The following is a 14,540-nucleotide window of genomic DNA, read 5'->3' as shown; positions in this document are numbered from 1 at the left end:
ACGCTGTCAGACATTGTAAAAGGTGCAATGTTACGATGTTTTTCCCAGTCTCCTGCAGGAATAACCTCCCTCCCACCCTGTTACAAAAGTAGCTGGAGAAGAGGTTCCCAGGTACCTGGTCATCCCCCAGGACTTGTGTCCTGGGCCATGAGGAACAAACCCAGCCCAGGCACAGCACTGCCATTCCTGACCCAGTGGCAGGGTCAGGGGGCTGCTTATGTTCTTCTTCCTCTGCCTCTGCAGTATTTCACAATAAAAATGAATGAGTAATTCATGTACTTCATAAAAGAATATTCAAATACTGAAAGGAGTACAGTGAAAAGGAGAGTGACCTCCACCTCCACCCCGACCCTGGTCAGCTCCCAAGAGCCGACTCTACTAACAGCTGCTTTCTTCATCCCTGTTGGAAAAAGGCTGTGCATATACAAAAGCATATGTACAAATCCTTTAAACACAGACGCAGGGCTGGTTGCCCTGCACCTTTCTTTTCCCCACTTAATAGCTCAGAAATCTTTCCTAAGGAGCACATACAGACAGATTGGGAAATAAATGTAGCCCAAGTTCATAGTCAAAAGCTCTCCTCCTGTTTATTGAGTGCTCCGGTGAGTGGCCCCGCGTGGAGGAGCTGATCCTGCCGATCGCAAGTCTCTTGTGACCACCAGAGTCCTGCGGCTCCTTTACAAACACTCAGTTTAGTGCATTTGTTTTTCCCAACAACCTCTGAGCTACCTCTGGGCTCCCTAAATCCTCCAGTGAAGCTGACCCATTGGGAACACCCATTAGCCATATCCTGTCAGGCTTCCGGGTTCCCTGCCGGGTTCCAGGTTCCAGCAAGCACTCCACAGCTCTTTCTCAGGCTCCAGGAGGCATCTGTCTCCCTTCCCGGGGCAGCAGGCATGGCGCCTGCCTCGACTACTCAGTGCAGAAGGCGCCACGGGGCTGACAAGGGTTACCGCTGGAACTCGGAATGAAGTTCAGAAGAGGAAGCTGGCATGTGGTCTTGCACTGCACTGAAGCTTAGAGCTGCCTGTGACACAGGTAAGGCTTCACTGAGTTCTACGCTTGATAAGTAACTATTTTACTACCAGAGCATAATAATGAGTGCCCCGGGAGCATGGGGCTGCACTGGGCCCTTCTCATTAGAGCGATGGACACTGGCAATAGAAATGCCCTCATCCCCTCCTTTCTGCCTTCCTTTCCTTTATACATTCAACAAGCTCTTACCCAGCAGTGATCCTCGGCCAGGCACAATACTAGGCAGTCAAGAAAACAGACACATCCCACAGAAAGCAGGGAAAACAAACACAAAAACAACTGGACACTCTCCCCCCACACCCCCACCTCCACCTCCAGCTCCCCTATTCCCAAACACAGGGACAGGCTAAGTCAAGTACTTGCCTTTAATGTAACCATGCTCTAGACAGGAGAGGGCCTTGCTCCAGGTGCCAGAAATGAGGAGGAAACCCCAAGCTAAAACGAAGAACTGGAGAGAAAGCTGGACAGGCCTAGGAGTGTAGGGAATAGCTGGAGAGGCCTCAGGGGAGGTTGGGCTCCTGTGGAGCCAGCAGGCACCTACTTCAAGAGGTTTTCTGCTCCCGTTCTCATCCGCACGGCTTTCAGGATCTGTTGGTTCAAGGCAGCCCTCTGATTCTGCAGTTTGCTCCGGCCAGTTTGCGCGAGAGGATTGCAACCCTAAGGGGAAAATGAGAGATGCCCCTTGAGAGGTCAGCCCCACCAAAACTGATGACATTTACTGTAACAGAAAGTGGTTTTAAAAAACTAAACTTTCCTGACAAGAAAACAACCTGGAAAATATGTAAAATATTGAAAAGTATGAATGAATTAATTAATTAATTAAAAATAATAAAAATAAAACAAAGAAAAATAAATAAGGGCGGCCAGGTGGCTCAGTTGGTTAGAGCACGTGCTCTGAACACCAAGGTTGCCAGTTCGAGCCCTCATGGGCCACTTTGAGCTGCGTCCTCCTTAAAATAAATAAATCAATAAACATATAAATAAATAAATAAATAAATAAATAAATAAATATCACTTATAATAACACAACTCTAAAACAGTCACTGTACATTGGTTTCTTTCCTACCCATGTACATTATACGCATGGCGTTACTCTCCACATTAGTGGCTGTGTCAGGAGTCTCCAAGACCAGCCTCATGTCTGGGGATTCGCTAGGACTCACAGGATTCTGCATAGAGTCGCACTCATGGCCACAACTTATGACAGCAGCTTAGTAAGGATACATAGCTGGATCAGAGGGGAAAAAAAGAGTCAGCTGAGGGGTGGCCAAATGGCTCAGTTGGTGAGAGCATGTGCTCTGAACAACAAGGTTGCCAGTTCGACTCCCCTGTGGGATGGTGGGCTGCGCCCCGCCGCAAGTAGACTGAATACAGTGACCGGACTTGGAGCTGAACTGCGCCCTCCACAATTAGATTGAAGGACAGTGACTTGACTTGGAGCTGATGGGTCCTGGAAAAAACACATTTTTCCCCAATGAAAAAATTTAAAAAAAATAAAAAAGTCAGCAGAGTCTGCAGGAATCCATGTGCGGACTTCCTTATGCTCTCGCTCTCACTCGCTCATTTGTTATCTCCCCACCCCCCAACTCTGCCCCATGAGGGGCCACACAAGGCACATTTTTCTCCAAGCAACAAAAATGCAGCAACATGCATGTGATGTGTCTGCCCAGGTCAGCCCACTTGAGAATCGAAGCCCGGGAGTGTTATTGGGGGCTGGTCACAAAGGCACACTCTGCCTAATTGCAAAACAGGTACGCAAATTCCGGGCTTCCAGAAGGAAAGCAGGTGTTCATCGGAAAACTACATGATTTTTGCCATCAGTCTAGGCACACTGAGCCAACCTTATCAGTTACGGAATGGAAGCAACGCTCCAGCGGCCAGGTTTTTAGACACCAGGCAAGGGCCAGCCTTGCCAGCAGACCTTCCTAAGGACAGCAGCCTCAGGCCGGCTGTGTTAACCCTTTTCTGCATAGTGGCACCTAAGGGTTATCATGTTTTCTCACTTAAAATTCAATCATGAAAATGTTCATTATTATGAAATGTTCCTGAAAACCATATTAATGATTGTACAATATTGCTTTTTAGGATTTATCATTTCCTTATAGTTGGACAGATTATTTCCAAGTATCTGCTATCGTGTATATTCATTTGATACATATTTGTAAACACAAATCTTGATAAACCTCAAGTTTTGTCTTTAAGTAGATGTCTAGGGCAGAGTGACAGGGGGCCTAACCTTTTTAAGGACCCCCATGCACCAGCCCAATTATCCTCAGGGAAAGAAAGCCAGGCCCTGTTCTCTGTCCGCTCTCCCCTCTTGCTGCAGGGAACCACAAATCTACTTTCTGTCTGCATAGATTTGCTTATTCTGGACATTTCATATAAATGCAATCATATAAAATGTGGTCTTCGTCACGGGCTTCCTTCACTTAGCATGTTTTCAAGGTTCATCCATGTTGTAGTGTGTGTTGGTCCTTCATTCCTTTTTGTCCCTGGCTAATACTCCATTATATGGACACACAATTATTTATTTATCCATTCATCCGTTGATAGACATTTGGGGGTGTTTTCACTTTTTGGCTATTATGAATAAGGTTGCTTATTTGGGTGTAACTTTTTTTTTTCTTCTTCAATTTTATTGGGGAACAGTGTGTTTTTCCAGGACCAATCAGTTCCAAGTCAAGTAGTTGTTTCAATCTAGTTATGAAGGGCGCAGCTCAGCGGCCCATGTGGGGATCAAACCGGCAGCCTTGGTGTTATGAGCACTGCACTCTAACCAACTGAGCTAACTGATCGCCCCTGTGTGTAACTTTTTATGTCTTCCCTTGTCTTGGCTATATTATACCTAGAAGTGGAACTGCTATGTCATATGGTTAATTCTATGTTTAACCATTTGAGGAACTGTCAAACTTTTTTCCAAAGTGGCTATACTATTTTACATTCCCACCAACAGTATACAAGGGTTACAATTTATATATTGTAATACTTGTCACTGTCTGTGTCACCAATACTTGTTACTGTCTGTCTTTTTTATTATAGCCAAACAAGGGTGTGTGTCTCATTGTGGTTTGGATTTGCATTTCCCTGATGGTTAATGACACTGGCCATCTTTTTTTTTTTTTGTAAACTCTTGGGCTGGCCGTCTTTTCATGTGTTTATTGGCCACCTGTATATCTTCTTGGAGAAATATCAATTCAGATTCTTTGCCCATTTTTAAACTGGGTTATTTGTCTTTTTTTTTTTTTTAAAGATTTTTATTGGGGAATTGGGGGGATGGAAACAGTGCTGGGGAATTGGGGGAAGGGGAACAGACAAGTTGCTGTTGTTTTGTTCTTCAGTCTAGTTGTGGAGGACGTTGCTTCACTGGCCCAAGTTGGCACCATCACTGCGCTCTTCCCGGGCAAGGCAGATCAGTCGCCGGCTTCTGGACGGCCGCTCACTGCAGCTGCTGGCCGCTCACGCTGGCTGCTGGCTACATACGGTAGCCCATGGCAACCCACTGCCACAGGGGCTGCAGCCTACGCCATCGCAGGCAACTCATGGCAGCCCAGCTCCAGGTTGAGCTGTTGTTCAGCATCTTAGCTGTGGAGGGCAGTGTCACTGGCCCTCATATATGGGATCCGAACCCGGGCCCTCTAGCGTCCCAAGCCAGTTCTTAACCATCGCGCCACTCGGCCAGCCCGGGTTATTTGTCTGTTTATTATAGAGTGGAAAAGTGTCGTTTTTAATCTTTGCCAAGTTGATATTCAAAAACAGGTATCAATTTGCATTTATTCTTCCAATTTGCATTTATTATTAGTGAAGATAAACATTTTTTTTTCCAAATATTATTGATCACTTGAATTTCTTTGTCAGTGATTTGTCTATGTTCTCTGTGCATATTTCCTGGGGTATTTGGATTACAATCTTTCATTCTGAAAAGTTTAAGATCAGAATCAGTTTCATTTTAACCTAATGATATTCTTCCAACCCAGCCAGTTGAAACTCTGGGACCTGAGTGAGGGCTCCATGCCTTGTTGAAGCTTATCTTTAGGTTCTGCCCACTGATGCAGCTATGGTTACACCCTGGGAGTGGCTGGTGAGCAGTAATGGTGAGAAAACAGCCTTTCTCTCCATCTGCGTCATTGCAATGGCAGCTCTGCGCACACCTAGCCTCCCCATCTCTGCCCAAGTCGTGCCCATGACCTCCACCTGAAAGAGGGAAGAAGTGGGTTATCTACAACACCAACTTTCTCAGGGATCCCCATATCAGTGGCCTTTGGACTAGCAGGTCAGATATGTTTCTCCTTCCACAAAGATTTCTCATTTCCCAGCAGTTAGCCACCCACCTGTCCCCCACACAGCCCCCAAGTTCAAATTCCACAGATTTCAGAATCTGAGTTAGAATAAACTTAAAGTTAACATCTTTCAAATTATTAAATGATCCCTGATTTAAAATAAAAATCAGAAAACTGTCTTTTTTCAGATATGATTAAAATAGCTTTAATATTAAAGGACTAATTTCATATTAAAGGACTAAAATAATTGCCAGCCTCTTTCCTTTCCCCTTCCTAAAATTACTCTGAAAGGATGGTTCAATCTGACTGACTTCAAATTACATGGCTCACCAAAGCTGTGTTCAATTCAACAGAGAGGCTTTAATAACTAATTCCTTTATGTACATTCCCAGAGCTAAGATAAGCAGCCATTCCAGCTCACGGATAAGAACTTTTCTTGCTCATATACTTTACCCAACTTCTGGCTGGTCCGGAATGGCTACACCCTAACTAGCCCACAGATGTGGGGTCAAGTTTCTAGATAAGACATAGGAATGTTTAGGATTAGAGTTGACTGAGTAATTGGACCCAAACGACATTACTTCTTACTGACAAGTAGGAATGCTGGGGCTGCTGGAAACACCAGAAGCAAAGACAGGGTTACTGGGAAACCTCCCAGAGCCCTGAGAGGTGAATCTGGGCAAGGCGGCCCGAAAAACTTCCTGGCATCACCGGAGGCTGTTTAGCCATCCATGTCCACTGGCCCCTGCCAGGGGTTCTCTGCTGGTGGGAACCCACAGTCCTTGCCCACAACTTAGTTCTTGATTCGTTCAAGAACTTGATTGGTTCAACAAGGATGTAGAGCTGCTCCAAAACTGGAGTTTGTGCCAAGGATCAGGGAAGTACCCGTTACGCCTGCTTGGCCTGGGAACCTGGAGTGTGGGTTGGGGAGGGATTGAATTGTCAGCAAGGCTTATAGTGAAGCGAGTCTTTCCTCGACATGAGGTCTGTTGGTTCCCTTACCAGACCAAGATTTGGGCGTTTGCATCAGTCTCAGAACATGGAAGTATGGTCCAACAGCCAACACTCAAGAAGGGCAAGTAGTGAGTGAAACCTCAGCTTCATCGCTGGCTCTGTGAGTGTCACCCATGTGTCAGACAGCCAATGTGGACCCAGCATCTTGGATCCCACAACTCTGACGCTTAGAGGTTAAGTGAGCCACTAAAGACCCTAAAGGCAGTAAGGGTGGGCATAGGACTTAAGCCCGTGTCCTTCCTGGTGCTCTAAGATGGGCTATGAGGCAGCCTGAGCAACAGGAATGTATGGGGATGTGTGACAGCTTGCCTGCCAACCCCCAGACACCCTGCACAAGCTTCCTGGCTGAGGGCTGCCCAGCATCACTGCACATCCTTTGGGCACAGTGACCTGCATCTCACTCTCCCACCTCACAACCCATGATGCTCAGGTGTAGTTAATCTCTGCTCCCACACTTACTTTCCAAGGGGAAGAACATCTGATTCATGCCTGGCTGGTTGGGAAAACCAAAGGCCCCTGGCCCTAAGATGGGTTCAGGGTGAGCACCTGACATAGGATAATCAGAACCCTTCGGGCTTCATTTTCCCCATCACTTGCGAACCTAGGAAGACGTGAGACTGGGCGGCTGCTGCCACCTTACCACAGCAGGGGAGTGTCTCCTCAGAAATGAAGCCAATCCAGGGGAAGTAGAGCTGAGAAGCTGAGTCTTACCGTCAGCATTTGAGCCTTAGGTCAAGCTAGGTCTGACGCCGTTCCTCTGGGCTTCTCAGTGACAGGAGTCAGCGCCTTCCCTTTCTTGCCTAAGTCACTTTTTAAATTGAGGTATAATTTACATAATAAAATACATAGGTTTTTAAGTACCTGGTTCATTGAGTTTGGACAAATGTGTACACCTTTGTAAGCACTCCTCCAATCAAACAATAGAATATTTCTATCACCAATACCCTGGTTTCTATCACCATAGATTTCTGCCTGTTCTAGAACTTCATATAAATGGAATCATATAGTATGTATTCTTTTGTATCTGGCTTAGTTTGCTCAGTATTTGAGGTTCATCCATGTTGTCGCACTTATCAGTGGTTTGTTCCTTCAGAGTGCTGAGTAGCATTCCATCGTAGGGATGTCCCAATGTGTGTTTATCTGCCTAAGCCATCTTGGACTGGATTGTCTGGCACCTGCCACTAAAATAGTCTTGCCTAGAACAAGTTCACCTGGAGTGGAAACTCTATTCGTCAACCTACACCCCCATGCCCTTAGCGTATAGTCATACTGTTTAGGTGGGAAGAAGTATTTAAGAGTTAGGAACTAAAGATACACTGGAGGCCGCTGAAAGAAAGGGAAGGTTACGTAACCTACACCTGCAGAGGCTGGCACTGGAAAGGTAAGACAGGCCAGAGCAGCAGAAAAGCAGACACAGAAGGAACAGAGCAGTCTTTCCTCCCAGATTGGGGCTCTGCTCTGGGCAGTACTGGCGCCTTGCGCCCCTCCACCCGGAGAACCAGGGGACCCTGCTTCCACACAGCCACCGACAAAGCCCACACATGCAGATGTGTTTCCAGCAAACTGAGGGCACAGTGTGAACGTGGGGTCTCCAGATCAGGAGTAAGGCTGAGTGAGTGACAGTGCAGGATCTCCTGGATAGAGACCCTCACATAGGGCATGGGAGAGCGGGTGCTTTTTGCTGCTCCCTGTAGGGCAAGGGTATGTTCTCTGCCTTTCTCACTCCTTCCTAGTTACGTAATCCCTCACTCAACCATCAAACTCTGGAAAACAGAATTGTTTGTTTACGAGTTAGTCAGAAGCTGTCGACCAGAAAGCACAGAAATAGCATGCAATACACCCTGCAATACACACATATGTCAATGTAACTCTTCACCACGCTAGAGATTCGGGGCAAGTTGATGGACAGAGTCCAGCTTTTCCACATCCATAAAAATTAACACATGAATCCGGCACTTGTAAAGAGCCCCCCTGCCCTTCCAGGATCTCCACCAGCGTTGCAGGCCGAGACTCAGCTGCCTCCCAGCAGCATCTCAATCCACTCACTCAGGGGTACGGGACCACAGTATGAACCAACACTCAGCCATCTTTATCTTTTTTCTTTTTGGCTGAGCCATCCTGCCACCTGTTGGCAGCTCAGCGGCAGCTCAGCTCGGGCCGGGAATTGAACCCGTGACCCTGTTGCTCAGAGCTCGCACTTTTGAGCGAGCTCTTAACCAACCGAGCCACTCGGCCGGCCCTCAGCCATCTTTAACTAGAGGCTCCCTCCAGTCAGTTTTACAAACCTTCATAAACACCCACTGTGTGCCGCTCAGTGGTTTTTTTCAACATGCTGAATGAATAACAAAGATTCACCATCACCAAAATGTCCATGAATCAAATGTATTTCCACAACTGACGGTCTGCTTATTGCAGCTGGTAGGATGTAGTCACCAATAAATAGTTAACAGTCCTTATCTAGTAGGTGACTGTGTGGGGTGGGGTGGGGTAGGGTGGGGGCTGGTATGTGTGTGTGATTTTGTACACTTCAGTAATTACCCATTTTACAACAATTTGTTACTTTTATAATACAAATAATACTGGAGAATAAGAACTACTTCTGCAGTGGTCTCTCCTTACAATCCAATCCAACCCTGGGACTCTAAGGGCACACGGCCATCGTGAACTCTGTGGGTTTGACAGGAAAGGCCAGAAGGACTTCATCTTGCTCCATCTCTGGGGCTGCAGGCAGGAGACCTTGCGCCCGCTGGCACCCTCTGCTGCCAGTGCTGCCACACTCAGTCCTCTAGCTGAGCTGCACCTGCGGTCCCACTGTCCTCTGAGGTCACCTCCAATGTAGCCTTTGTGTCACGAGACTCTGGTGTCTGAGCCAAAGGAGGACGTGGTGATCAGACTAAAGCTAATGCCTGGTGTCATCAGGTGGTGTCCTGGAATCCATCCAAATAGCCCCAGGAAACAAAGGACATTTACAGTGTTACACCTCATCACTTTGACTCTCCTCTGAGTCACCATGAAAGTTCTCTTTCTGCCAGGGGACCCCTCCTGGCCAGGATCCCACTAAGTGAGGAGGTATTTGCCGGACACACCTTCTGGGCTGCCAGTGTGCACCAGTGCAGTTAGACCCTCACCAAGGCCATGATCAGCCTGGGTACAGCCTGGCCTTTAGGGCCTGGCTCAGACCATGGTGGGGTCTGGGGCAAGGAGAAGGCCAGCATCACAAACCTTCACATCCCCGCTCCTTTCTTCCTCCCCACCCGGGAAAGGATTCAAGGCTCCAAAGGGATGGGTCTGAATACCTGGAGAAACATCATCACTACCCAGTAAACCATGGAGTCCCCATGACTGGTTCTCCTGGGACCCGGGGCCCAGCAGGAGGCTTCCCCCGACGCAAGTATGCGCATATAGCATGCACACATGTGTCTAACATGAAATTATACCCCGGAAGATGAATGGTGTGGCGAAGAACCAGGAGGAGCTTCTGGGTTTAAAAGAAACAAAACAAAAAAAAACGAAAAGCCTCTCCTTCCTTCCCTGCTGGAGCCTCTGGGAAGCCCAGAGTCAACAGCGACCATAAACCAGGACACAGTGAACCTTGGGGCCCTGTCCAGCCTGGAGGTTTCTGTGAACAAGAAACAACTTCTCCTCCAGCTCTTGAGTAAAAACAATGGAGCTAAATTCATTTCGGGTCATTAGTGTTCCCAAAGGATGCAGAAGCAGAGATAAGGACTGACAATGTTACACTTTGTGCTGACTCTCTTCTTCTCCCCAGTGCTCAGACCTTTCACTTAGGCCCTTTTCAACGTTCCTGGGGAACAGCTTTCTCTAGTTTTTTCTCCAGCTGGTTTTTCTCTTGGCCAAGAACAGGTTTTCCTTGGGGTTTTAGGACTACAGCACCCAGGGAGCCCTGGAGACAGGCCCTGCTCTCAGGACACAGTGTCTTGGAAACCGGCATTACTCGGCATTAACTAATCTGCATAGCCCTCGGGCCAGAACACACATTCTTCCAAGACTTTCACTGGGATAAGCGTAAAAAAGAAGCTCCGTTTCCCCAGGTCATCCTTTTAAGAAAGTAATTTATAGTTCTAATCTTACAGAGCTGTGCCTCTGTATAAACATATTAACATAAAGAAAGAAAGAAAAAACAGTGAGAAGCCAAAGAGAGGAACATACTGTGATAGGCCAGAAACTGTTCCGTTTTTTGTTTGTTTTTCATTCAGAACCCCAAAGCTGCCAGCCCAAGAGCCCAGGGTCTGTACTGGGGGTGTCCATGCCAGACCTGGGGCCAAGTTCTGTCCGTGTCCTCAGGCTTTGTACAGCCAAGTCCTGCACAACCCCAAGAAGAACCTGATTTACGAGGGGGTCCCCTTTTGGCCAATGATTGTCTCACATTCAGGGGCCTGGCCCCGCTGGCATAGTGGATTTTGGGGCCATTAGTCTTCATTGTGTGTACAAGTCATACAAAACAGACTTGAAGCTGTGACTATGGGCCACGGACACCCCCCCCCCATACACACACACACACTTTTTGCTGTCTGGGCTAAAGCAAAAAAGCTGATTCTTGTCCAAGCGTGGACTGAGCTATCAAACAAAGCATCAGCTCCCAGCACTGCTCAGCACCCAGAAAACGAGGCCCACTGTGAACTATCAGAGAAGCCATCCTGCATCAGGGTCAAGTGTGCCCAAGAACCTAATAGCAGTCAGGCGCAGAGCTGTCACTCAATAAACGCTTTCGGAATGAATGGAGCAGAATGGCCTTTTCAAGAAAAGAGGAAGGGGAGGAAAGGTAGGCTAAGAGAAACAGGATGAAAAGCGAAGCTTGACTTCAGCAGAAATTAATGTGGTCCTAGAAGGGTGCGCAAAATCCCTAAAGTCCAAAGACAGGATGGGGGAGCCTGCCTCTCGGGGGGAGCCTGCCTCTCGGGGGCAGCTGTACTATATGCTCTGACTATATCTCAGTCTGGGGGTGCTAACTTACTGTTCCTGGTTGGCTCACCCACCCAATATCTGCAGCAGCTATTTCCAATCCTCACCTCCCCTCTCGTCTCCTGGGGCTTCTCCACACCTTCTCTCTCTCCCTTGAATCTACCACAAACCCACCCCACCCAGCTTCTTCACCTCCAGCTTTAAAAAGGCTCTAGATTTCCTCATTCTAAAACAAATTTGCCTTCTCTCTTCCCTACCCCCATCTCCCTCCAACAACTATCTTCTCCACCCTTCTCCCGGTGCTGCACCCACCGCACTGACTTTTGCCCCCAACTCTCTACCTACTCACTTACTAACAACCCCCTAAAGACTAAATCCTAAATCCTAAAGAACTAACTCTTCCGACTTGTCAATCTCATCTCTATACTAAAAAGACTCTCTTCTCTCAGCTTCCTCCACACTGCCACCCTCCTGGCTTGCCTTCCATCTCTGCCTGTCCCTTAAGTGGAGGTACTATTATTCCCTTCTGTCTCGGGTCCTTTTTCACAATATCCCATACCGGTGCCCCCCCCAAAGCCACATCTCCAGCCAGGGTGCTCTCATGGCTGCTAGGTCCCTGGAGTACACTCCCCTCTGAGTACACACCACCACTTGGCTATCTCATGGGGACCTCAAGTCCACCTGCCCCCACACCAACCTCCTGGGTTCTCCATATCAAGTGAGGGACATGACCATCCACTCAGACACCTAAGGCAGACATTTTAGGCTCCTGTCAGCAGCACCTCCCCACCATATCCTGTCCATTAGTTCTTCCCATCCCTGCTGATACTGCCATTGCGTAGGACCTTATCATTTCAAACTCCTTACTGAGATCACTGCTTCCAGTCTGGGTTAGAAGAGCAAACTGGCAGGAAGGGGTGGGTGGTGAGGCTGTGTTTACACAGCATTTTATGTAACTGAAAAGTCATCAATAGTCCACATCAGAGTAGGAAGGTCAGAGACAATGGAGATCACAGGGGGCTAACCCCCCACTCCCACCCAGCCTCAACTCCAACTTCTCCCTGCTGGCTGTGCACCACCACCAAACCACTCAGCTGTCAAAATGGCCTTTCTGTGTGACATGTATCTCACATGTCTGGTCCTGCATTAAACACTTTGATGGACCCCCCCCCGGCTCTCTTCCCATGTATCCAGGATGCATGACCCCAAACAGCCTAGCTCCCACTTACACATCCACACCCCAGGGGGTTCCCTCTCCAGTGGTCACGATTCCATGCCTGTGCCCATACTGTTCCGTCTACCTGAAGTGCTTTTCCTCTTCTTCACCCTTCTCTATCTTTTATTCAAGGAACATTTGTTTTAGGTCAAACTGGCTCAGATTACAGATCAGGAAAGGTTCAACGTCAACACCTTTTATCATCCTCATACAAAGAACATTCTTTGGACTGGTATGATGTAGAATTGTATGATAATTACTACAAAGTCTTCTTTTCAAAAGGGATGTTTCTAATGGTAAACCAGTGATTTATTTTGCACCTATGATTCTCTTATCCACTAGAGAAAAACTGCATATAAAAAAAATCCAACTTTGCATCTTTTCACGGCTCCCTCGCCCCATGCACATCCTCCCACTGGAAAACCTGTTCTGGGAGACTTGAGAACATAACCCTCACAGGTGTTCTCCATCTCTTCTGCCCTTCCCTCTGTCATTTCCCCCAGATGCTACCGTAGGTCCAGACCCCCATCTGTTCAGAGAAATAATTCAGAGAGGAAATGAAGTCCCAGAAAGAGGCAGCAACATTCTGGAGGCTACAGAGCAATTTTGTGGGGGTGGCGTCAGGCTCTGGGGCTCTAGTGATTCCCAGGCCTGGCCTCCTTCTGCAATTCCATGGCCTGTGATCCTGTCCCAAATGCCACACATAATTAGAAGTTATAATCCTGTAATTCCATGATGACAGCTTTGAACTTAAATATACCTTAAAACTACTCTTTTTTTAAATGCTAAAAGCAATTTAACCCAAAAGAATTTTTTCCCACTCTGTCCTCACCTTTCCCCACATTTCCCTCCAGTCCTGCCCATCCCCTGGAGCAATCCCTCCTCACCAGAGAGCAAAAGCCCAAAGACTGCCTCACAAGGGAGGAGGAAGATGCCAAGTCCATTTATCCACCGGATCATTAGGCTTTGAACAATTAAGAACTGATTGTTCTGTGGGAAACAGTTTCACTTCCCTGTTTATAATTACGTACTCTACCTCGGGTCACATATGTTATAAAAAAAAAAAATTTTTTTTTCTCAAGCCACAAGTCAAACCTGGCCAAGCCTCTAAAGGCTATTTTTAGACTGGCGGGGACCTGCAAGGAGGAAGGGTGGAAGGTGACACCGTGACTCTGCGCTCAAAAGCATCGTTGTAGCCCAGGCCTTGCCACCTGCCGGCATCTGAGTGCCCCTGTTCTGCGGGCTGGGGTCGTTTTTGAGGGACGGGACTAAGGACTATTATCTCCAGGGCGGGAGGCCTGCGTGTGTGCCGAGGGTCGCCGGAAAGTGCCAAGCTCCCGCGGAGCCCGCGCTCACCAGGGTCTCTTCAACAATCAAATAAGTCACGTCTGCCACGCTCACGCCCTCCTGGGCGATTTGAGGCAGAGAAGGGGGTGACGCCCGAGGTCACCTCCCACCAGCAGCTCACCACCCCTGCCCTCAAAAAAGTCGAATAAACAGACACTGGAAGCATTCTGGAGGCTAAAGGAGACCGCCAACACGCCTGGGATGATTCTTCTATCTCCACCCGCGCGCGCCCCTGCCAAGCGCTTGGGTCCCAGTGCGCCGCGAGGAGGGCTCCAGCGCAACTAGGAACCAGTCCCTTCCCCAGATGCACCCTCCTGGCCACATCCTCCGCCGGCACCTGCGCGGGGGAGGCCCCAGGCGCCCCCAGCCCCGGAAGCCACTAGCTCTCGGCCGCCGGGTACACGGCCGCCGCACCCCTCAGCCCGAGGCTCCGCCCGGCCCACCACAGGCCAGAGCGCCCTCTCCCCCTCCGGGTCCAGTTGACCCCGGCCACCCGCTCCCGCAGCCCCCTCCACAGCCTGGGGGAAAAGGGGTCTGCAGCCCGCAGACTTCCCGGCTGTCTAAAGCCACCCACCTTCCGAAAGTAGCCGTCGCCCTCCTTCTCCAGAGGCTGGGGGGCCGCGGGCAGCAGAGTGTCAGTCATGCTGGCGACGCGGGCGCGGAGAGAGGACTGAGGCTGGGCAGCCGCGCCAGCCCCAGAGGACTCCCGGAGCCGCCCCGCCCCCGGG

The 14,540-nt window shown here is 48.7% G+C and overlaps 1 protein-coding gene across 1 annotated transcript in view; it reads right to left on the bottom strand.

Moving 5' to 3' along the window:
• The window catches only part of RHPN2 (rhophilin Rho GTPase binding protein 2), a 50,705-nt gene extending 36,212 nt beyond the window's left edge, over positions 1-14,493 (bottom strand). The window contains exons 1-2 of the mRNA XM_019654542.1: positions 14,387-14,493; positions 1,577-1,692 (exon numbers count right to left, since the gene is read on the bottom strand). Coding sequence (XP_019510087.1) covers positions 1,577-1,692; positions 14,387-14,455 — 185 coding nt within the window. The 5' untranslated portion in view covers positions 14,456-14,493. The remainder of the gene's footprint in view (positions 1-1,576; positions 1,693-14,386) is intronic.
• Positions 14,494-14,540: the final 47 nt, after the last annotated feature.

This window comes from Hipposideros armiger, unplaced genomic scaffold (assembly GCF_001890085.2).
Source record: "Hipposideros armiger isolate ML-2016 unplaced genomic scaffold, ASM189008v1 scaffold_224, whole genome shotgun sequence".
Taxonomy (NCBI): domain Eukaryota; kingdom Metazoa; phylum Chordata; class Mammalia; order Chiroptera; family Hipposideridae; genus Hipposideros; species Hipposideros armiger.
Note: the sequence above shows the minus strand (reverse complement) of the source record. Positions and strands in the feature narration are given on the sequence as shown.